We start from the raw sequence: 25,554 nt of genomic DNA on the forward strand, positions 1-25,554 counted from the left end.
CATTATCCTAACCACACAGCTGACATCAGTAACAAAGGCAAACATCCAAGTCCTGCCACTTGGGTACAGATACACCAACAGGCGGTGTCAAAAAATAAAATGCAGCAACGATATATTTTGGATCCTAATGGGCTTTTCCAGACACCCTGCCACATTTTATTTCAAGAAATTAAACATTCAACTTGCAATCTGTTTGTTTGCAGCCAAGAAAACTGGCTGGCAAACATTTCATTATACAGGAAACTCTTTTTTATCCCGCACCGACGGGACCGGCGTGGTGCCGGTTTATCAAAAAGTCCGGATTACAGAGAGGTACAGTAAAAGGTACGAGAGCCCTGTACACGGCCACAGATCCAGGCTTCCCTGTTGCATAACAGGTGCAGGAACCCCGGTTACACGGCCACAGATCCAGGAACGGCCACTAATATGAAGTAAAACTTACCTGAACCTACTCCTGAATTTTGCCGGTTAACAGAGATTTCCGGTTATTTAGGTGCTGGTAAATCGAGAGTTTCCTGTAAATGGTGCAGGTGTAACTATTTTTAAAAGGCGATTCATTTGATTTCCTTGTATCCCTCACCAAGCATCTCCCAGCCCTTTCTAACCCCTCTTCCTTCTGCATCCATCTCAGGGGGGGAAAAAAAAACCCTCTTTCCAAATCATTTACAACTGCTCTTTCAAACTCCCAACTGTCCAGCCTTTGGCCCTCCATTCACCACGACACCCCTGTAGCCATTTATTTGCTCAACCACTCCCTTACTTCTAACTTTGATGCCCTCATCCTCAGGAAAACCTTCACTGGAGTCCATCGCTGTCGATTCCGGCCTATTTTTCGATGTTTCGATACAGAAGGCTGTGGAGGCCAAGTCACTGAATATATTTAAGAAGGAGATAGATTTCTAGACACAAAAGGCATCAAGGGGTATGGGGAGAGAGCGGGAATATGGTATTGAGATATGATCATGGCTGATCCTCTATTGAATGGCGGAGCAGGCTCGAAGGGCCGAATGCTGCTCCTATTTTTTTCTATGTATGGGCCCCATTTTGCTCCCTCAAGTCCAGGAGGTGCAGATGCGAATGCAACTGGCACCACCAGCCATTGCTGGATCTGGCTGGACCAAAATCAAACTTTACAAGACCTCGGCAAAACCACATACTATTCTTGGATCATTCTGGAGAGCGACAGCAACATGTTTCTTGGCTCCACTTTTTCCAAAAACCCCTCTCTGCTGCCAACTCCACACTCACCTCCAACACGTGTTGGGAGTTTGAAGATTTGGCAAACAGCTATTTAACGGCTTCCTCTACTCACCCACCACCCCTGCCTGAACTACACTGGCTCCCAGTTCCTTAACGCATCATATTTTAAATTCTCATCCTTGCCTTTAAACTGCTTTGTGAACTTCCCTCTCCCTACGTCTAATCTCCTCGAGCCCTATGCCCTAAAGTACTTAATTGGCTGTAAAGCACTGGGACATTCGGAGGTTATGAAAGGGGTTGGGTAATGTAGATTGGTGGATGATCAAGGATTCCTAAATATGGTACATCAATAGCCTATGGACTGGAATGAGGACAAGTACAACCAAAGCTTGCTCTGGAAAAATTATAGCTGTGGAAATGGAAGCTATGTAAGAAAGCTGAAATAAAGTGAAGGAATCACCATGTGTAAGGGATAATGGATAAATAACGCAGTGGTTCAGGAATAGTCTAAACAGAGGAGTCATAGGTAACCTTGTCAGACGCGAGCGAGGTCACTACAGACGCCAGTTAAATGAAGTAAGACGTAAACTAATCAAGGAGATGAGACTCCTCGGAGTCCACATCACGGAAGACCTCTCCTGGTCCCTCAACACCTCCTCTCTGGTGAAGGCGGCCCAGCAGCGCCTATATTTCTTGAGGAGGCTGAAGGGATGTAATCTGTCACCCCTGATCCTCTCTAACTTCTACCGCTGCACAATAGAGAGCATCCTGACAAACTGTATCACAGTATGGTATGGCAGCTGTAGCTCCCATGACCGGAAAGCCCTGCAGCGGGTAGTCAAAACTGCCCAACGCATTATCGGCACCCGGCTACCGACCATAGAGCAAATATATCAGAAACGCTGCCTACGGAGGGCACGGTCCATCATCAAAGACCCTACCCACCCCAGCCACAGTCTGTTCGCCCTCCTACCATCTGGAAGACGCTACAGATGCATTCACACCAGTACGACCAGATTTAGGAACAGCTTCTTTCCCAGGGCTGTCATCCTACTGAACTCCACAAACAAACACTAAAGCCTGCACATCTGCCAATGCACTTTATTATGGTCATATTTATGCTAATATACTGCAAACCAAATGTATAAATGTATGTTGAATGTTTAAGTGTCCTAATCCAAATTGTACACTCTCGGGAGCCGCAAGCCTACATTTCGTTGTACTGCACTTGTGCACTAACAATGACAATAAAAGTTGATTTGATTTGATTTGAGGATGTGGAATAGGGTAAACAAATCATCAGGATGCAGGGACAGTAACAAATGCGTAACCAAAGAGATGGGACAGATTATTATAGGATAGTATAAGCCAGGAGGAAAAACCCCAGATAGAGAGCGAGGGCCTAGGAGCAACACTCGACAGCAGGGACCTGGGGACAGAAACCCTACGTAGAGGTTTGGACAGAGATTGATCACCTCGGACCAAATCAGGGTAATATCAATCTAAGTTGCGAGTCTTATATTTTGGAATTGTACTTTAAATAACGAACGGTGTTTGTTAAGCAATTATTAAAGATAAATCTTTGTACATGAAATCTGTTGCCTGTGTGTTTGTTCAGACCAAAACTTACATTTGAACCCTAAAAGGAAAATTGCGAACTTATTTGTTCGATCTTTCGAACATCTAGCGAAATCTGAGCAACAATAGCAGATCTCATCAGAATGGCAAATAACAGGAGTTTGGATATTGGAGGTTTCACAAAAAACAACTTACTGGCCGATACTTCTTGAATTACTTAATTTCATGAATGATGTAAGAATCACGAATCAAAACAATCTTTTTTTACAATCTGACTCAACACTCGGCAGAAAGTTTAACAAAACTGTTGGCTGACTTCATCAACAGAGTCAGACACCAATGATCAGGCAATGTCCATTTATATTGGAAATTGCACCTTGATCCCCTATAGCACACCAAATTTGACAATCATACTGCTGGGTCCAGAGTTGTAGAACAACTCAACCGGATGAGTAACCTAACAAACACCTGCAATAAAAGGGGGCGTCACTCAAATGAACAAGCTTGCTTTCCTGGAATCTTACACAAACAGTTGCTGTCGAGGGAGCTTGAGGAGCCTTCACAATGAGCAGTCGCTGTAATCCATTCACGGTGTGCTGATGTCAGTCTGATGAACAGGTGCAAGATTACTTTTGACATATAGAAATGGCCAATTGCATCTCATGCAGGTCACCTCCAATATCCAAGAGTAGGTGAGAAGAGAAGGTAAATCTGGAAGCTAGACACCACCACCTGGGGTTTTGACGACCTATACAGTCATGTCCATATAAAAAGACAGACACCTCATCCTGGTTCATACCAACTCTGTTTCCTCCCAGAATGCGTAAGTCTTTAACACCCAAGCTTGGTATCAGCAGTGGCTCAGTGGGTAGCACACACACCTCCGAGTCAGAAGATTGTGGGTTCATGTCCCACTCTAAGGACTTGCGCACATAAAGCTAGGCCGACACTCCAGTGCAGTGCTGAGGGAGCGCTGCACTGTCGGAGGTGCCGTCTTTCGGACGAGACGTTAAACCGAGGCCCCGTCTGCTCTCTCAGGTGGACATAAAAGATCCCACGGCCACTATTTCAAAGAAGAGCAGGGGATTTATCCCCGGTGTCCTGGGCCAATATTTATCCTTCAACCAACACAACAAAAACAGATTATCTGGCCATTATCACATTGCTGTTTGTGGGAGCTTGCTGTGCGCAAATTGGCTGCCGCCTTTCCCACATGACAACAGTGACTCCACTTCAAAAAAGTACTTCATTGGCTGTAACGCGCTTTGAGACGGTGGTCGTCAAAGGCGCTATATAAATGCAAATCAATCTATCACCCAACTTCCAGATTAATCTGGTCTTTTCACCTACAAAAAAAATCAAAAAGGCTAATTGAATATTATGCCTTTATAACTAGAGGGCTAGATTATAAAAAGGGGAGAAAGTTCTGCGACAGCTGACAAAACCCTGGTTAGACCACATCTGGAGTACTGTCCAGTTCTGGGCACCACACCTTAGGAAGGATATATTGGTCTTGGAAGGAGTGCAGCGCGGATTCACCAGATTGTTACCAGGGCGCCAACGGTTAGATTATGAGGAGATTTTACATAAACTAGGCTTGTATTCCCTGGAATAAAGAAGGTTAAGGGGTGATTTGATTGAAGTTTTTAGGATTTTGAAAGGAATTGATAGGGTAAAGAGAATTTTTTTCAGCTGTTTGGGGGCAGCGGGGTGGGGGGTGAGACAAAGAATCTACGACAAGGGGACATAACCTTAAAATCAGAGCCAAGCCATTCAGAAGTTAGGAAACATTTCCAACACAAAAAGAATGGCAGAAGTGTGGAAAACTCGCCCACAAAAAGCAAGCTCAATTCATTTTAATCCGAGATAGATACATTTTTGCTCGCCGAGGGCATAAAAGGGTACGGAGCCAAGAAAAGTGATGGTGTTAAGATACAGATCAGCCGTGATCTCACTGAACGGCAGAACCGGCTCGAGGGGCTGAATGGCCCATTCCTGCGCCTCTGTACTGCTGGATGTTGGAGGTGACCTGCACTATGGGCATTGGTGCCATTACTATATTTTAAACAGTCACGTCTAGTGCACACCTGCGGTTTCTAACCCTAACCCAGTGACCCTCCACCAGCCCTACACCACACGTTATCAAGTCATTGTGACATGCATCTACCACACGCAGCACAGAAGGTGGCCATTCGGCCCATCGCGCCTGTACCGGCTCTTTGAAAGAGCTCTCCAATTGGTCCCTTTCCCCGTAGCCCTGCAAATGTTATTTTTCCAGTATTTATCCATTTCCCTTTTGAAAATTACTACTGAATCTGCTTCCACTGCCCTTTCAGGCAGCGCGTTCAAGATCACAACTCGCTGTGTAAAAAAAATGTTCATCTCCCCTCGGGCTCTTCTGTCAATTATTTTAAATCTGTCTCCTCTGGATACTGACCCTTCTGCCACAAGAAACAGTTTCTTCTTATTTACTCTTATTATCAAAGCACCTCATGATTTTGAACACCTCCATTAAATTTCCCCTTAACCTGCTCACTGCTCTAAAGGAGAACAACCCCAGCTTCGCCACATAACTGAAGTCCCTCATCCCTGGTGCCATTCTAGTCAATCTCCACCGCATCTTCTCCAAGGGTTTGACATCTTTTCTAAAGTGTGGTGCCCAGAGCTGGACATCATGAGGGTAATTTTAATGCCAAAAAACAGGTGGGTTGGTGTGGTGTATGTAACCGTTCCACCTTTAAGAGAACTATTTTAAGAGTTGCACTACTTTATCTTGGCTGCTGTATACTGTAATACCGGTGGTGACCACACCGGTATATAAGTGCTGTGTAATGATTTGTTGGGCAGTTCCGCCCTGACCTTCGACTAGTAAAGACCTGTTAAAATTTACTCTTGTGGTCTGTGTAGTAATTCTCACTATAACACACAGACTTAACAGTGGCGACGAGTACGATCTTACCCTGCGGCAGAGATACATCCAAGGCAGTTTAACGGGCGTCGAGAAGAGGCATCCGCCCTCATCATTCTGCCGAGAAAAGACTCGGGTCTGAAGAGCAAAGGAAGAATTCTGACACGAAGCCTTCCATCAGCAACAGGCAGTGATCATCCCTTCTATCACGGTGGTGGGTAAGCCGATCAGCGACGAGCAGCAAGTCAGCCATGTTGGCTGTGAAATAGGGGAGGGAAAAACGGAGGATATAAGGGCGGAGAACTCGACCACGGCCGGGGAAAAGAGCCGGACAGAAGTCGGGGCCAGAGGCGCCGAGACTGGGGCAGCGTAAGGCACGGGAGCCGCGGTGAATGCAAACGCAGCCGGTGTAAAAGACCGGGCTGCAAGCGGGCTGGGAGACGCAACAGCGTCGAGAGAGAGCTCGACCGCGACCAGTGAAAAAGGCCGGGCAGCTACCGAGGCCGCGAGGAGCAGCGACCGGGACAGCGGGAGAAAATTTAAAAAAAACCGCGGAGAACTCAGCCGCAGCCGGGGGGGAAAGGACCGGACTGCAAGAGGGGCTGGGAGGCACGATTTGAGAACCGCTGGGGAGGGCGAACGCAGCAATATGGCAATCGCCATTACAGCCAGCGGGGGAGAAAGGCAAACGCGGGAAGCCGCCATTTTCGTAGGCGCGGGAAGAAGACAAGCGCGGGAAACCGCCATTTTGAAAAAAAAAGGAAAAAGAAAAGAAAAATTTCTTTTTGTTTCTCAAGAAGATTGCGAGGGTGCCTAAGCGTGGTAACATCAACGATTTCGATGCCGATGTTGAAGATTGGGCCACGTATGTAGAACGCATAGAGATATATTGTAAGGCAAATAAAATATCAAATGAAGATAAAGCACTAACCTTACTAAACTCAATGGGTGCGAAGCCATACGGGCTATTGAAGCATCTTCTATCACCAGCTAAACCGGCGGATCAGACTTTCGCTAATATTGTTGCTGTCCTGAAGAATCATTTGAACCCCACACCGCTGATGTTAGCGGAACGATTTAAATTTTATGCGAGAACGCAACTGAAAGAGGAAAGCAACGCGGAGTATTTAATTGAACTGCGTAAGCTAGCGAAATACTGTCAGTTTGGGGAAAGACTGACAGAGGCACTGAGAGACAAATTTGTGTGTGGATTGTCGAAAGAAGGAACACAAAAGCGGCTGCTTGAAGAGAATGATCTTACACTTGATAAGGCTGTCACTATTGCAGCATCGCACGAAGCCGCAGTGAGAGGCACTGCGGAAATGCAGCTGAAGGCAGCGGTACTCAGCGTAGATCAAATGGCTTTGGGTACAACGAAATGTTATCGTTGTGGGAAGACAACACACGATCAGAACCAATGCTGGTTTAAAAACCAGGAATGTAGAAAATGTGGCAAGCTTGGTCACATAGCTAAAGTATGCCAGCCAGGAAAGAAGACCAGCAACAAAAAGTCACCGCAGGAAAAGTGCAGAAAGGTACATAAGGTGGCTGAGAAGAGTTCGGATGAACAGAATTCGGATTCAGACTCCAACAGCAAGGAACTGGGTAGTCTGAGAATTCACAATGTGAGTAAGGAAGCTGACCTACAAACTATCTGGGTCACACTGCAGATAGCAGGAGTCAAAGTGAAGATGGAATTGGACACCGGATCGGCGTTGACGGTCATGAATAAGCAAGATTACAAAAGGTTATTCACACATATTCCCCTACGGGATACAGAGATAGTATTGCAGACATACACGGGGCAAAGAGTATACCCCATCGGAAAGATAAAAGTCAAGGTGGTACACAAGGGCAAAGAACACCAAGGAATGGACATATATGTACTACCTGAGGGAGGTCCACCACTTCTGGGACGGGAGTGGATCAGGAAAATAAATATGGACTGGCACTCCCTAAAAGCAATAACGGTAGATTCCGTAAAAAAAAAAGATGTCAAACCTGAACGATTGTCCAGAATATTGGATGAGGGCATATGCAGCAGTGACAGTGACAAAGCAGAGAGTGAGAACTCGGTGAAGACAATCAGCTCAGACTCTGGAACTGATGATGGTAAGACCAGCCCATGTGCAAAAGACAAGTCTAAAATGGACTTGCAGACTAATGATGGAAAAACGAAGGAGTGCATAAATGCTTCAGAAGAGAACAAAGTATCAGAACAGAATTCCACTGAACAACAACATAGTTTGACAGAGAATTCTGAGTCTGTCCAGTCTACAGACATGCACATTTCTGAGGAACACCGGGCTCGAACTCAACTCAATTTCAAACTACAACAGCAATTAGAACAAATGATTCGCCGTTTTGAGCAAGAGATGAATGCAAAGAAAAAGTTCTTTGACACAGAGTTGGAGAATCTGGGAAGACAGCAGAAGCAGCTGATTGAGAAAATGGATCAGGAACACACAAACCATCTGCCCGATGAGGCCAAACGAATCAAAGCTGAGCAAGAAAGGGAATATGTCAAATTCATCGATCAGTTGAAAGCTAAGAAGAAAGAGCACCCTTTTGTGAGCAGTGTCAGCAGTAATAAGCCACTCAGGGAATTGGTGGCAGAGGCAAAAGCTGAAGTGATGGAGGAAATAGAAGACAATAGAGAAGAAGCAGAAGATGATGACTCATCTGAACCATTATCGCCCCTACCAGGTCACGCACGTGGTCCCTCCGAACTGAGCCAATTCAGTCTGGAAGTAGAAAAACTTCCCAAGGTACTCGAGCCTTTAGAAGTCAGCAATGCTGGTTCTGAAGTTACGAAAGTTCAAGCTGTTAAGTCCAGTGAAGGACTATTAGATGAGTCACCCCAGCAACGAGAACCTACTACACCACCGAAAACGACTACACCACCGAGGCGTTATCCGGACCGAGTCAGGAGGCCTCCTCAGAGACTGAATCTGTGAACTGTTTTTACATGAAGTTGTGTATATATGTTAGTATGTTATGTTTAATGGGGAATAAGCTAAAAAGGGAGGATTGTGGTGCATGTAACCGTTCCACCTTTAAGAGAACTATTTTAAGAGTTGCACTACTTTATCTTGGCTGCTGTATACTGTAATACCGGTGGTGACCACACCGGTATATAAGTGCTGTGTAATGATTTGTTGGGCAGTTCCGCCCTGACCTTCGACGAGTAAAGACCTGTTAAAATTTACTCTTGTGGTCTGTGTAGTAATTCCCACTATAACACACAGACTTAACAGTTGGGGGTCGGGTGGGCAGCGATCAATGAGGTGTTGTAAGACACCATCCAGGACAAAGTAGCCCGCTTCATTGGCACCCCGCTTCATTGGCACCCCATCCACCACCTTAAACATTCACTCCCTCCACCACCGGCGCACGGTGGCTGCAGTGTGTACCATCTACAAGATGCACTGCAGCAACTTGCCAAGCCTTCTTCGGCAGCACCTCCCAAACCCGCGACCGTTTCCACCTAGAAGGACAAGGGCAGCAGGCGCATGGGACCACCACCAACACCACCTCCAAGTCACACACTATCCTGACTTAGAAGTATATCGTCGTTCCTTCATCGTCGCTGGGTCAAAATCCTGGAACTCCCTCCCTAACAGCACTGTGGGCGCACCTTCACCACACGGACTGCAGCGGTTCAAGAAGGAGGCTCACCACCACCTTCTCCAAGGCAATTAGGGATGGACAATAAATGCCGGCCTTGCCAGCGACACCCACATCCCATAAACAAATTAAAAAAAACATCAGGCCCAGGTGCTGCCGATGGTGGAAGTTGGCTCGCTGGACCTCGGCGTCGCAATAAAAGAGGACCACCACCCTCTATAACACACGTGGACGGGGAAATGTAGCTCGATGCACGTTAACAGCCACGATTAAAAAATAAAACTAGATGTGTCCTTAACAGAATAAAAGTTGGAAAAGAGCACAGACCCATTTGGGAATTAGAATGTGAAAATAGGGGCGATTTAACAACAATTATTTCTGATTAACAAGGAGACTCCTGAAGGACAAGTGCACTTTACTGAGGCAGGTCCCCATTTTGATCTCAGTCTCTTGCCTGTGGTGCATTTTTTCGTCTCTGAAGCCACTAATTATTTGATTGCAAAAGCCGGAGTCGAACATATGGCGGCTGCTGCTGTAAAAGAAAGTTAACTGACAGAAAAACTGGTTGGAAAAGTGTCAGTGACGCCAGGTTTATCCTCATATTTGATAAAACTTTTAACATTTAAGCATTTTTTGGGGGGGGGGGGGGATAATTCAAACAAACTTTAGTTTTTAAATATACTAAAAAAGGCAATTTTTTTTTTAAGGGGGTAGGGAAGAAACAATGCAAAGAAAATTACCTATTAATTTAAAAAAAGAGTCACCCAACTTCCTGAACCGGGGATCAAAACTTCTGGGAGTTTTAGGGGGAAGAATGCAACAACAAATGAATGCATAGTAATGTGGCGGCTGCATTGGTTGACTCAGAATGACAAAAAAATAAGACGACAATGTCAATAGCGAGAAGCGGCTCCATACTCACAGTATCAGCCTGGACAGGAGCCACGACACCATGGCGGCGGCCGTTGAGATTTGAACCCGCTGCAAACAGCCGGCGGCGAGCAGCGCGCGCACACAGTCCGGGCACTGCCTCTAGCCGGTCCGCGTTACTACTTGGGCGGAGTTTAGTTCTCCTTGGTTGGTTCTGCTCGGTCCGCTTTCCTGAAGGGGGTTGGTTCTACTCGGTCCGCTCTACCAGTGGGGGGATTTTGGTCGGTTGGTTCTACGCGGTCCGCTTGACTGAAGGGGGAGTTGGTTCTACTGGGTCCGCTTTACTGAAGGGGGTTGGTTCTACTGTAGGGTCCGCTTTACTGAAGAGGGGGTTGGTTTTACTCGGTCCGCTTTACTACCGTGGGGAAAGCCGCCTCTCGCTTGGTTCTACGCGGTCCGCTTTTACTGCAAAGCTTTCTCCCGACCCTGCTCCCCCCCGGCTCTCTTCTCCTCAGCTGCTGCTTTCTCGGGCCATTTTCTCCAGCAGACGGGTTCTGCCTGCTTTTGCCTCCGAAGTTGCTTCTATTCGCTCGTTTTCTCTGTCTGTGTGTGTTGGTTGGTGGGTGGGGGGCGCGGTTGTGTGCCGCCTTCTGAAAGGAAGCAGCCGGGGTTTGCTAATTGCTTCGACTCGGTCCGCTTTCGCTGGAGTTGGGGATAGTTATGCGCACGTGCGCACTCCACCTGATAGCCTCTACTCAGTCCGCGTTCCCTGCCGGCCTGTTTTCCACCAGGTCCGCGCTCTCTGCTGGCTGGGACGCCCACCGCACTGCGCCTGCGCGCCGGCGAGCACGTGGTCAAGAGCCTTGTTCTGTCTGAAAGGATAGTGACGTGTTGCAAAAGTTTTACTTTTTTTGAATAAAGTTATTTAAAAAAAAAACTGCACCTGATTTTTTGACACCGGCCAAACAATTTGAGCTTTTTTTTGCTGGAAAGTGCAATTAGCAGTGAAGGTCTGAATAAAGCAGTATATTCCATAAAACAACTTACCCCATGCTCTTCAAATAGAACCATTCATTATTCGTTTGCACTTTACAGCCTTCTGGACTCAACATCAAGTTCAACAATTTCAGATCATAACCGCTGCCCCCATTTTTTTTGGACGGCAGCTGTTGATTCTGCTATTCCCATTTGCACCCGTTCTGGGCCTGGAGGAGTCCGTGTTCCACGTTTATAAGGAGTGTGAGAGGTTGCAGGGGCTGCTCCTCGATTTTTGGCTGCACTTCAGTCCCTATGCTCCTGATCTTTGGTCACCCGATGCGGCGGGGGGGGGGGAGCGGGCAGGTCAGGGGGGACCTCCTCGTGCGACTGCTCCTGGGCCTGGCCAAAGTGGCCATCAACTGGTCCAGGCAGCAGGCAGTCGAGGGAGTCATTCGGCCTGACTGCCCTGCCTCTCTTCCGCGGCCACGTTCGCGCCCGGGTGGCCCTGGAGATGGAGCACGTGGTGTTCGCTGGCACGCTCGAGGCCTTCCGCGACCGGTGGGCACCGCAGGGACTGGGAGTGCATCACCCCAGCCAACACAATTTTAATTTAATTTGTTACGGTTTATTTAAAATTTTATTAGTTATAGTGTGGCAAAGCCATTAAGAGACTCTCAAAGTGACTTGTATAATTGCCTTTAATCATGTTTATTACCTTTCAATGTTGGCTCTGGTTAAACAGAGCTAGATCGACAAAATCGCGATCTGACGCGATGACATCATCACGTGGGTCATGTGACATCCCCAACGGCGGGAAACGTGATGACGTCATGACGTCAGAGGTAGAGGGCGTGGCCAGCCAGTCCTCGTGTGGAGTGATAGAGAAAAGACCTGTTTAGAGCTTCTCCTGCATTTTCTTGTTTTGTAAAGTTTTAATACATTAAACTCAGTTTGTTAACTTCTAGTGAGTTTATAGATTCTTTGCTAGGAGTGCAGAGACTCCTACATTGGTGACCCCGAATCCTCGCGATCGTTTTTCGCGGTGAACGCTGAACACGGGCCAGTAATGGAGGCCAATGCAGTGGCCTTGAAGCTCCCCCAATTCTGGGAACAACAGGCGGCCTCTTGGTTTGTGCAAGCCGAGGCGCAATTTGAGCTCCGCAACATCGTACAGGACCAGACCAGATATCTCCACGTGGTCTCCACCCTCGAGAGCTCGACGGCGTCGAGAATCATCAGCCTTCTGGAGAGTCCCCCGAATGCTGACAAGTATGTCGCCATCAAGACACGATTGCTGCAGGTATTTGGTCTTACCAAAGCGGAGCGCGCTCGCCGTTTACTGACGCTACCAGGGTTAGGTGACTCCAAACCCTCGGAGCTTATGAGCCATATGTTGACTCTCCTGGGGTCTGAGCCCCAGTGCTTTCTGTTTCGCGAACTGTTCCTTACTCAGCTCCCCGAGCAAGTCCAGGTGGCCCTCGCCCGAGCAGAAACCGCAGACTGCGTCGCGCTCACCGAAGAGGCGGATAAGATTTACGCGGTCCGGCAACAGTACTGCGCCCTCGTGCAACGCCCCACCAAGAGGAGCCCGGCCCCGGCTCTGACCACGGCGCCTCCGATGACCGGTTACTGCTACTACCATGCTCGTTTCGGCCCAAAGGCCCGCTGCTGCTGCCCACCATGCAGTTTTGTTACCAGACCGTCGAATAGACCGCCACGAGTGAAGCACGCCAGTCCCGGTACTTACCCCGCGGCCACGATGGCGATCGGCGCTTCTGGGAATTTAGGAGTCGGTCCAACAGACTTGTCCGACCTCCTCAGCGATTGACTCTTCTCGTTAAAGACAATTCTGGGGGGGCGTATGTGGCAAAGCTACTAAGAGACTCTCACAGTGACTTGTATAATTGCCTTTAATCATGTTTATTACCTTTCAATGTTGGCTCTGGTTAAACAGAGCTGGATCGACAAAATCGCGATCTGACGCGATGACGTCATCACGTGGGTCATGTGACGTCCCCAACGGCGGGAAACGTGATGACGTCATGATGTCAGAGGTAGAGGGCGTGGCCAGCCAGTCCTCGTGTGGAGTGATAGAGAAAAGACCTGTTTAGAGCTTCTCCTGCATTTTCTTGTTTTGTAAAGTTTTAATACATTAAACTCAGTTTGTTAACTTCTAATGAGTTTATAGATTCTTTGCTAGGAGTGCAGAGACTCCGACAATAGTCAATTGTGTATAATCACCCGAAATCAGGAGAGTACACAGAGAATGTGCAAGCTCAATCATTTACCCCAGGGAATAGCTGAGACAGAGATCATTGTAATAGTTAAGGGAAGAGTAGATCAACATATGAAGGACAGGATGATACAGAACTATGGAGAGAGAACAGGGCAGTGGGATTAGTATTTGATTGTTCCAGCAACGAGCCAGCACAGACACAGTAAACTAAGAGAAAGAAAGACTTGAATTTATATAGCGCCTTTCATAACCACTGGACATCCCAAAGCGCTTCACAGCCAATGAAGTACTTTTTGGAGTGTAGTCGCTGTTGTAATGTGGGAAACGCAGCAACCAATTTGCGCACAGCAAGCTCCCACAAACAGCAATGTGATAATGACCAGATAATCTGTTTCAGTGATGTTGATTGAGGGATCGCCCCTTTAACATAGTAAAACATCCCAAGGTGCTTCACAGGAGCGATTATCAAACACAATTTGACACCGAGCCACACGAGGAGATATGAGGGCAGGTGGAGGTGGGTTTTAAGGATCGTCTGAAAGGAGGAGAGGGAGAGAGGCGGAGAGGTTTAGGGAGGGTATCCCAGAGCTTAGGGCCTGGGCAGCTGAAGGCATGGCCACCAATGGTGGAGCGATTAAAATCGGGGGATGCGCAAGAGGCCAGAATTGGAGGAGCGCAGAGATCTCGGAGGGTTGTAGGGCTGGAGGAGGTTACAGAGATAGGGAGGGGGGCGATCAGCCGGTCAGGTCGATCAGCCATTCCCAAGCCCAAGTGTCCACTGCAAAATTGGCTCTGCAGATGTTTGCTGTCACAACATTGGCCCAGGGTGACCTTCAGCTGAAGACCCGTCCGATTTTGGACCAGGACAGTCCAGTTTATGACTGTGCTGTTCTGAAACTTCTGGAAAGTCAAACAAAAAGATTGGACTTTAAAATAAAATGTCCATTTTTTTTCCTATGCATATCTGTGTCTCATGGGACATTAATTATTACAAGGTGTTGAAATTTTCAGTGAAATTTCGACAGGAACAAAGCTCAGAACTCGAGATATGACTTTCCTGCCCCTGCCATCTCACTCCTATCCTGCCGTCTACACCGTTTTGCACTTTGTAAAAGGTGATAAGTGAAGGAACAACTTGCATTTACAAAGTCTTTTATCAAGTCATTAGGCTATTCCAAACTCCTTCACTCCCGATTAATTGCTTTTGAAGTGGAGTCACTTGTTATATAGACAAACACAGCAGCCAGCTTGTGCCCAGCACATGACCGATACGAGACTCCCAAAACAAGCGCTCTACTCGGAGCTCCGACACGGCAAGAGAGCCCCGGATGGCCAGAGGAAACGCTTCAAGGACACCCTCAAAGCCTCCTTGGAAAAAGTGTAACATCCCCACCGACACCTGGGAATCCCTGGCCCAAGACCGCACAAAGTGGAGGAGAAGTATCCGGGAAGGCGCCGAACACCTCGAGTCTCTTCGCCGGGAGCAAGCGGAAACCAAGCGCAGGCAGCGCAAGGAGCGCACGTCAACCCAAGCACCCCACCCACCCGCCCCTTCAACCACCGTCTGCCCCACCTGTGACAGAGACTGTAGGTCCCGCATTGGACTCATCAATCACCTGAGAACTCATTTTTAGCGTGGAAGCAAGTCATCCTCGGTACCGAGGGACTGCCTAAGAAGAAGAAGCACATGACAGGAATGACCAGCTTTTAGTCGTCGAGGAAGAAGTGTTGACAAGACACCAGGGGAACTAACTGCTCTTCTCTGAATAGTTTTCCTCGTGCACGCTTCCATTCTGCTGGTTCTGAGCACTTTGCATTTATATAGCGCCTGTAACATCGTAAAACGTCTCAAGGCCCTTCACAGGAGCTTTATCGTGGCTCAGTTGGCCGCACCCTCGCCTCAGCGTCAGAAGGTCGTGGGTTCAAGTCTACCACCCCAGAGACTTGAGCACCAAAATCTAGGCTGACGCTCCCAGTGCAGTGCTGAGGGACTGCCGTACTGTCGGAAGTGCCGTCTTTCAGATGAGATGTCCTGAGAGCCCACGGCAGTATTTCAAAGAAGAGCAGGGGAGTTCTCCCCGGCGACCTGGGGCCAATATTTATCCTTCAGTCAACATCACTAAAAACAGATTGTCTGGTCATTATCGCATTGCTGTTTGTGGGAGCTTGCTGTGCGCAAATTGGCTGCTGCGTTTCCTACATTACAACAGTGACTACACTTTAAAAAGTACTTCATTGGCTGTAAAGCGCATATACTCATTGGAATTTAGAAGAATGAGAGGTGATCTTATTGAAACATATCAGATTCTGAGGGGGTTCGACAGGGTAGATGCCGAGAGGATGTTTCCCCTCGTGGGGAAATCTAGAACTCGGGGGCATAGTTTCAGAATAAAGGGTCGCCCTTTTAGAACTGAGATGAGGAGGAATTTCTTCTCTCAGAGGGTCGTAAATCTGTGGAATTCTCTGCCCCAGAGAGCTGTGGAGGCTGGGTCATTAAATACATTTAAGGTGGAGAGAGACAGATTTTTGCAAGATAAGGGAGTGAAGAGTTATGGGGAGCGGGCAGGGAAGTGGCTTTGAGCCCAGGATCAGCCATGATCTTATTGAATGGCGGAGCAGGCTCGAGGGGCCAAGCGGCCTATTGCTGCTCCTATTTCTTATGTTTCTTACGTTCCTTAGGTAAGGAGACCAAAACTGTGCACAGTACTCCATTAGCCGCAAAGTTATGGTACTGAACCAGAGGTCATGAGCTCAACTTGTTTCATGGCATGATGTGAAACTGAACTCAATAAATCTGGTCAACTGCGGCACGGGCCCCTGAAAATGACCATGAAATCTACCCGCTTGGCATAAAGGTCCAACTGATTGATTAACAATAACAATAACTTGCATTTATATAGCGTTTTAACCATAGCAAAACATCCCAAGGCACTCAAATGTCCTTTGGGGAATGGAACCTACCAGCCCTATCTGGGCTGCACGTGACCCCAGTCCCACACTACGTGGGTTGGCTCTTTCTGTCCTCAGGGCGACTAGGGATGGACTTCCTCGCCAGTGTCACCCAGGCCCCAAGAACAAATAATTTTTAAAAAAATCAAACGACTGCCTGATGCCATCAGACCCGCTTCCTGATAATTGGCCATTAAGCCTGCAGGTGGGGGGGGCGGGGGGGGGAAAGAGGTGGGCTTACCAAGGCCAATCAAGAGAAAATCACGTCTGCAGAGCAGAGGCAACTGGGGGCGGGACTGGAACCCGGAAACCAGCTGACCCACCCCCCTCCCGACAACGATGTTTCCACTTGTGGGGCAATTGAAAACTCGAGGCCATGAATATAAGATAGTCACTAATAAATCCAATAGTGAATTCAGGAGAATCCTCTTTGCCTAGAGAGTGGGGAGAATGTGGAACTCGCTACCACAGGGAGTGGTTGAGGCGAATAGCAGCGATGTATTTAAGGGGAAGCGGGATAAGCACATGAGGGAGAAAGGAATCGAAGGATGTGCTGATCGGGTTCGATGAAGTAGGGTGGGAGGAGGCTGGTGTGGAGCATGAACCCTGGCACGGACCAGTTGGGCCGAATGGCCTGTTTCTGTCACTGTAAATTATGGCCCAGAAATTAGGTTCGGGGGCTTGCCGCGCGTGCAAGCCCCCGATGTGCACTTACCCGGCGCGCTGACATCTCAATCCTGGCCCGCATTGCATTTCCTCTCACTGGCCCGCTTGAGGTCCTGCCGCGCTGTGCGTGCGTGGCCCAGCGGCGTACTTAGTGCGATGAGCCGGCTGGGATCACGTGAGCACAGGGCAACCGATGGGAGGTTGCAAAAGTTCATTCATGAGTTTGATAGTAAGAACTGTCAAACTCATGAAAACTCCTGGCCCCAAAACACTACTTAAACTTGAAAGTAAATTTTAAAAAAACATCGCACTACTTAAATGAACTATAAATAACTGTAAAAAACTATTTTAAACAATAATTTTAAATTTTGAAAAAAATTATTATATAAAAAATCGGGGCTAAAAATACACTGTAAAGTCTTCAAAAATAATGAACCTGTGGAAAATTTTTCTAATTTTACTTAATAGACCACTTACCTGTTAAAAGTAAGTACTTACAGCTGCTTTTTTCACACGTAAAAACCGGAGTCTTTTCCCCACGGGCAACTCTTCAAAAAAAAAAGGGAAGTTCAGCGCGCACGCGCTACCTGAAACCTCGCACGCGTTCCGCCTCTTAACCCCTTGGGTCAGAGGAGAGGAAATGCCGGTTTTCCCCACATGCGCTGTGCATGCTGAAAACCGGCAATTCCTCCGGGCCCAACGCGTGAGTACCCCGTCCGTACTCACGCGTTGGGACAGGAATTACTGGCCCAATATGTAATTCTAGATGTGTTTCTCTTTCCTCGATGCTGCCTGAGTTGCTGAGTGTTTCCAGCACTTTCTGTTTTTATTTCAGATTCCCAGCATCCGCAGTAATTGGCTTTTTTTTCTTTTACAGGCCTTCAGTTTCTTTAATACTTCTTTTCCTTTGCCTGAGGTAAGGATGCGTGCAGTGAGCTGACAAACTGCTGTTTCTTTCTTCAGCAGGTTATTGGTCATTCCACTTTTCCCTCTGGTGCTTTGTTTCATCTGTCTCCTTCGCTTGGCTCTGATTCCACTGAAAATCTTGCTCAGTTTTCCTTTTTCTTTCCCCACAGTCCTGATGAAAGATTAACCCGCCTCTTCCCTCCCCACAGAAGTTACCAGGCCAGCTGAGCGTTTTCCGGCTTTATCCTTTGCGAACGTTTCAGCAGCCGTTTGCGATATCGAGCCACGCCACCTGGTAACTGAAGCGGGCTTGCGATTTCCGCCAGCCTGGCCTGAGGATGGGACGAGCGGGGTAATGAATGCCAGCAACAATGGTGACCGAATGCAGCCAGTTACCACGCTGGACCAGGACAGGCTATTGCAGCTTCAAGAGCGATGGGAGGCCGGAGCCAGCTCAGACTTGCTGAGTTGGAACTGGGCCTCTTCCCCGCTGTGAAGCATTTTCTGGTGATGTCACTGGCAGGCAAGACACCTCAAAAGTGCCACGCTTGACTGGTTCAACTATCAATAGAACAATCCCAACAAATCCCCAAATGATCGATACCAGAACTGAGAGGGTACAACGATCGGGAAAGACTGGACCGGCTGGGGCTCTTTTCCCTAGAAGCGAGAAGGCTGAGGGGTCTTTAAATTTATGAAGGGGTTCGGCAGGGTGGACGTAGAGAAGATGTTTCCACTTGTGGGGGAGACCAGAACTAGGGGGCTATAAATATAAGGTAGTCACTGACATAAGAAAACTACTAGGCACTTGGTCTAAGCGTTAAACAAAGCTTTAATCAACTGTTTTATAACATGAAGGTCTACTTGTGTCCTTCACTAGTTCCTGTTAAGAATGTCCTGCGCAAGCTGGGCCCGTGCCCGAGCATTTATACTCTCCCTGGACAGCGCCACCCGCAGGCCGCTCAGTATTATTTCATAAGTCTTTCTTTCATGAATGACTGATTCATGTCAGTCACTAATAAATCCAATAGGGAATTCAGAGAGTGGTGAGAATGTGGCACTCGCCACCACAGGGAGTGGTTGAGGAGATTAGCATTGATGCATGTAAGGGGAGGCTAGTTAAGTACATGAGGGAGAAACATAAGAAATAGGAGCAGGAGTCGGCCATTTGGCCCCTCGAGCCTGCTCCGCCATTCAACAAGATCATGGCTGATCTTCTACCTCATCTCCACTTCCCTGCACTATCCCCATATTCCTTGATTCCCTTAATATCCAAAAATCTATTGATCTCTGTCTTGAATATACTCAACGACTGAGTCTCCACAGCCCTCTGGGGTAGAGAATTCCAAAGATTCATCACATAGAAACATAGAAACATAGAAGATAGGAGCAGGAGTAGGCCATTCGGCTTCTCGAGCCTGCTCCGCTATTCAATGCGATCATGGCTGATCATCCAAATTCAGTACCCGGTCCCTGCTTTCTCCCCATACCCCTTGATCCCTTTAGTCTTAAGAAATATATCCAACTCCTTCTTGAATATATTTAATGTATTGGCCTCTACTGCCTTCTGTGGTAGAGAATTCCACAGGTTCACCACTCACTGGGTGACGAAATTCCTCCTCATTTCTGTCCTAAAAGGCCTACCCCTTATCCTTAGACTGTGACCCCTGGTTCTGGATTCCCCGACCATCGGGAACATCCTTCCTGCATCTAGTCTGTCCAGTCCTGTCAGAATTTTATAAGTTTCAATGAGATCACCTCTCATTCTTCTAAACTCCAGCGAGTATAAGCCCAGTCGACCCAATCTCTCCTCATACGTCATTCCTGCCATCCCAGGTATCAGCCTGGTGAATCTTCGCTGAACTCCTTCCATGGCAAGAACATCCTTCCTCAGATAAGGCGACCAAAACTGCACACAATACTCAAGATGTGGTCTCACCAAGGCCCTGTACAACTGCAGCAAGACATCCTTGTTCCTGTACTCAAACCCTCTCGCTACGAAGGTCAACATGCCATTTGCCTTCTTAACCGCCTGCTGCACCTGCATGCTTACCTTCAGCAACTGGTGCACAAGGACACCCAGGTCTCGTTGCACTTCCCCTTCTCCCAATCTATTGCCATTCAGATAATAATCTGCCTTCCTGTTTTTGCCACCAATGTGGATAACCTCACATTTATCCACGTTATATTGCATCTGCCATGCTTTTGCCCAATCACCCAACCTGTCCAAATCATCCTGGAGTTTCTCGGCATCCTCCTCACAGCACACATGCCCACCCAGCTTTGTGTCGACTGCAAATTTGGAGATATTACATCTACTTCCCTTGTCTAGATCATTAATATATATTGTGAATAGCTGGGGTCCAAGGACCGATCCCTGCGATACCCCACTAGTCACTGCCTGCCACTCGGAAAAAGACCCGTTTATTCCAACTCTTTGCTTTCTGTCTGCCAACCAGTTCTCTATCCAAGTCAATACCTTGCCCCCAATCCCATGTGCCTTAACTTTACACACTAATCTCTTATGCGGGACCTTATCGACAGCCTTCTGAAAGTTCAAATACACCACATCCACTGGTTCTCCCTTATCTATTTTACCAGTTACATCCTCAAAAAATTCCCTCTGAGTGAAGAAATTTCTCCTCATCTCAGTCCTCAATGGCCAACCCCTTATCCTGCGACTGTGACCCCTGGTTCTAGACTCCCCAGCCAGGGGAAACATTTTTCCAGCATTAACCCTGTCAAGCCCCTTAAGAATGTTATATGTTTCAATGAGATCACCTCTCATTCTTCTAAACCCTAAGGAATATAGGCCTAGTCTGCTCAATCTCTCCTCATAGGGCAATCTCCCCTCATCCCAGGAATCAGTCTAGTGAACCTTTGCTGCACTCCCTCTAAGGCAAGTATGTCTTTCCTTAGGCAAGGAGACCAGAACTGTACACAGTATTCCAGAAATAGAGGGATATCTAATAGGGTGAGATGAAGTAGGATGGGAGAAGACTTATGTGGGGTATAAACACTGGATGAACCAGTTGGACTGAATGGCCTGAGCTACCAGTCTCTCCAATTCTCACTGTTGCCACACCTCTTTCAGAGTTTTGATGGCCCCCTATAGGAGGGGCTCTCAATTTACATAATAATTACATTCTAGACACAAAAGGCGTCAAGGGGTATGGGGAGAGAGCGGGAAAATGGTACAGGAAACTTTGGTTTATCTGGAGGTTGTATGTCCGGAAACCTCGATCTAACGGCAGAAATCAACAGCCGTTTTGTTAGGTTTTTTTTCTTTCTTTTTCTTCTCCTAGCATTTTTTTAACAGTCAGTCTCTGGAAAGCCTCTCTGAAGCTGTTGCTAAGCTACAGAGACGCTTCCAAGGTACGGGCCGACTGTTTACAAGCTGTTGCTAAGCAACAGTGTTTGTTGTCAGATACGGAGATGAAAACCTCCGTATCCTTCAACATTAGCGCTGGTCTGTCCGGAAGTTTTCATAGATCGGCATCACGCCGGTCCCGTCGGTGCCGGATATCATGAAGTTTCCTGTATTGAGATAGAGGATCAGCCATGATCATATTGAATAGCGGAGCAGGCTCGAAGGGCCCAATGGCCGCCTCCTGGTCCTATTTTTCTATGTTTCTATGATAATGTTTTCATGCTACGTGGGCCAATACTCATATAATACCGTGGGAGATCGATCATTCTCATTTAGGAATATTTAGGGAAAAAAAACTCTGGGCAATTCCTCTGCGAAGGCGATTATACATATGCAACTGTCTTTATGTGACCGGGTGTCTGAATCCTCCCCCCTCCCACAGTGTGAAGGAATCAACCAAGACACATGCATGTCCAGTAGATATTGGGAAAAAACAGCCCCTTTATTGGGCATTTTCTTTTTAAAAAATTCGTTTATGGGATGTGGGCATCGCTGGCAAGGCCAGCATTTATTGCCCATCCCTCATCGCCCTCGAGAAGGTGGTGGTGAGCCACCTTCTTGAACCGCTGCAGTCCGTGTGGTGATGGTACTCCCACAGTGCACTCAGAGGTCCCTGCAGGTACAGCCGCGCATGGGGGAACACCTCAGCTCACGGGCTGAGCTACAGGTGCTCTGAGGCCATTGCAACAGCTGAGCGAATGACAGTACAAGTGCACAGAGTCTAAACACCAAGCCCGCACGCATGCGTGGATATAAAAGAAACAGACTTGCATTTCTATAGCGCCTTTCACGACCTCAGGACGTCCCAAAGCGCTTTACAGCCAATGAAGTACTTTTTGACGTGTAGTCAACTGTTGTAATGTGGGATACGCGGCAGCAAATTTGCGCACAGCAAGCTCCCACAGCCAGCAATGTGATAATGACGGGATAATCTGATTTTAGTGATGTTGATTGAGGGGTAAATATTGGCCCCAGGACACGGGGGAGAACTCCCCTGCTCTTCTTTGAAATAGTGCCGCGGTGTGGCGTTACCACATTGGGGAAACACTGTGTGTATGTAGATAAACCTGTATAATCCCCTTTTAACTGCTGTATTCCCCTCCCCCCGCAAGACAGTTGCAAGCTGAGAGGAATAAGGCATGCTCAGACTTGCCTGCTGCTGAGAGAAGGAAAACCAATCAGGTTCCAGCAGGTGACAAATCCGTGAGTCATCACAGGCTCGCGGGCTTTACGAATTCAGTACTGTATTGTGAGAGTTGGAGTAAAGACCTATTTCTTGTAGCTCGCTGTGTTGCCTATTTCTTTACGCGGGAGACCGTAGTCCCCCACATTGGTGACCCCGAATGTCGGCGGCCGAAGCCCCCGACTCACGCAGCCCTAGAGGCCAGCAATGACCCGACGGCAACCAGCAGCAGCCCGATGTCGGCCGGCGCCGCGTCCTTGAAGCTCCCCACCTTCTGGGAGCACCAAGCACTAGCTTGGTTCGCGCACACGGAGGCCCAATTCACCCTTCGCAGGGTTCAAGACGATGAAGAAAGGTACCTCCACGTAGTCTCAGCACTAGCAAGCTCCACCGCCGCCGAAATTCTCGACCTGCTGGGGAACCCACCACAGACCGGCAAGTACTCAACCATTAAGGGCCGCTTGCTGCAGGCTTACGGCCTGTCCGGGGAGGAGAGGGCCTGCAGGCTTCTTTCACTACCAGGCCTCGGCGACTCTACCCCGACCCAGTTGATGAGCCGGATGCTTGCGCTCCTGGGCTCTGAACCGCAGTGCTTCTTGTTTCGGGCCCTTTTCCTCAGCCTGCTTCCTCAGCAGGTACAGACTGCCCTCGCGGGGTCCCCGATCACGGACTGCGTACAACTGGCAGCCGCCGCGGACAAAGTCTTCGCCGTCGCCCAACTCGGCTGTGCAGCCGCGAGGCTCCCCGACACCACTGAGCGCGCGCCGCCACGCCAGGCCGCAGAACTATGCTACTACCACGCGCGTTTCGGCCACAAGGCCCAACGCTGCAGAGCACCCTGCTCTTTCGATCAAACCAAGATGGCTGCCCGGCCCAACGCACCAGCCCCGCGCCGCCGTCTAGGCCCGCTCGACCGCACCCCCGCCGCCACGATGGCCATCGGCACTGCAGGTAAACTGCTGTACATAACCGACTCCCTTTCAGGGCGCAGATTCCTTTGCGACACCGGAGCCCAATGCAGCATATTTTCTGCCTCCCAGCTCGACATCCAGGCAGGCCACAGCGGCCCACCCCTCGTGGCGGCAAATGGCGCAGCCATCGCTACTTTTGGAAAGCGATGGGCCGAGGTTTGTTTCAACGGCCAGCGATTTACGTGGGATTTCGTGACGGCCTCGGTGGCACATCCCTTGCTGGGCGCCGATTTTCTTTGCGCCCACGGACTCCTGGTCGACGTCCGTGACAGGCGCCTGATCGACGCAGCAACTTTCGCTTCACTGGCCTGCCAGCAGAGCAACAGCCCGGCCCTCGTCGGGTCCTGCTCTGCCCCGGCGGATGACGACTACGCCCGTCTACTCGCAGATTTCCCGAAGCTCACACAACTGACCTTCTCAGCCGCGGCAGCCAAGCATGGTGTCGAGCACCACATCGCCACTACGGGACCACCAGTGTTCGCCCGAGCCAGACGCCTGGACCCAGCCAAGATGGCGGTGGCCAAGGAAGAATTCGCCACGATGGAGAAACTGGGCATCATCCGCCGCTCGAACAGCTCCTGGTCGTCCCCCCTCCACATTGTGCCCAAGCCGGGTGGTGGCTGGCGCCCCTGCGGCGACTACAGACGGCTCAACGATGCCACCACGCCCGATAGATACCCCATTCCGCACATCCAAGACTTCTCGGCACACCTAGCAGGAAAGTCCGTCTTTTCCAAGGTCGACCTGATTCGCGGCTACCATCAGGTCCCCGTCCACCACGCAGACGTCCAGAAGACGGTGGTCATCACCCCCTTCGGACTGTTCGAGTTCCTGCGCATGCCCTTCGGGCTCAAGAACGCCGCACAGGCCTTCCAACAGCTCATGGACTCCGTCCTACGGGACCTGAGCTTCCTGTTCGTCTATCTGGACGATATCTTCGTGGCTAGCACCAGCAAGGCCGAGCACATCGCGCATTTGCGCTCTCTTTTCCAGCGCCTCAGCCAACACAGGCTAATCGTAAACCCAGCCAAATGCCAGTTCGGAGCAGCCCAAATTGACTTTCTCGGCCACAGAATCTCGCCAAGGGGAGCCATTCCCCTACCTTCCAAGGTGCAGGCGGTGGCGGACTTTCCCCAGCCCACCTCGGTCAAGGCGCTGCAGGAATTTTTGGGGATGGTCAATTTCTATCACTGTTTCGTGCCCAAGGCCGCCTCACTCATGCGCCCCCTCTACGAAGCCACCAGGGACAAAACGGGCAAAGAGCAACTCACCTGGTCCAGCGAGATGGCGACAGCCTTCCACCAGACCAAAAGCACCTTGGCCAACGCCACACTACTGGCCCACCCCATCCCGGGCGCCAAGACCACCCTCACCACGGATGCCTCGGATTACGCCGTCGGCGCTGTTCAGCAACAGTGGGTCGAAGGCTCGTGGCAGCCACTGGCATTTTTCAGCCGACAGCTGCGCAAGAACGAGCAGGCCTACAGCACGTTCGACAGAGAGCTCCTGGCCCTGTTCCTGGCAATCCGGCACTTCCGTTTCCTCCTGGAAGGCCGGCCGTTCACCGCATTCGTGGACCACAAGCCGCTCACTTTCGCCATGGCCAAAGTAACCGAACCCTGGTCCGCGCGCCAACAGCGCCAACTCAACTTCATGTCGGAGTTCACCACGGACATCCGCCATGTCGCCGGCAAGGACAATTTGGTGGCCGACTGCCTCTCAAGACCCTCGCTCCACGCAGTGCACCTGGGCGTCGACTACGCCAGCATGGCGAGAGACCAGGCCGCCGATGCGGAGATCCAGGCCCTCAGGATGTCAACCACCAGCCTCACTCTGGCCGACATCCACTTCCACGCAGCCGGCACAACCCTCCTGTGCGACGTCTCAGTCCCTTCGCCTAGGCCGGTTGTCCCATCCGCCTGGCGCAAGCGAGTTTTCGACATCATCCACGGCCTCTCACATCCAGGGATGCGTGCGTCTCAGAAACTCATGTCCGCCAAGTTCGTCTGGCCTGGACTCCACAAGGATGTGAGAGACTGGACCAACACATGC

General features: G+C 49.3%; 1 protein-coding gene across 1 annotated transcript in view; it reads right to left on the reverse strand.

The window, feature by feature from the left end:
* Positions 1 to 10,887, reverse strand: part of LOC147097921 (receptor expression-enhancing protein 1-like) — a 41,861-nt gene extending 30,974 nt beyond the window's left edge. The window contains exon 1 of the mRNA XM_085970997.1: positions 10,236 to 10,887. Coding sequence (XP_085827123.1) covers positions 10,236 to 10,267 — 32 coding nt within the window. The 5' untranslated portion in view covers positions 10,268 to 10,887. The remainder of the gene's footprint in view (positions 1 to 10,235) is intronic.
* Between the last annotated feature and the right edge of the window lie 14,667 nt (positions 10,888 to 25,554).

The sequence above is a fragment of the Somniosus microcephalus genome, chromosome 30 (assembly GCF_052327205.1).
Source record: "Somniosus microcephalus isolate GS21.2 chromosome 30, FLI_Smic_1.0, whole genome shotgun sequence".
NCBI lineage: Eukaryota > Metazoa > Chordata > Chondrichthyes > Squaliformes > Somniosidae > Somniosus > Somniosus microcephalus.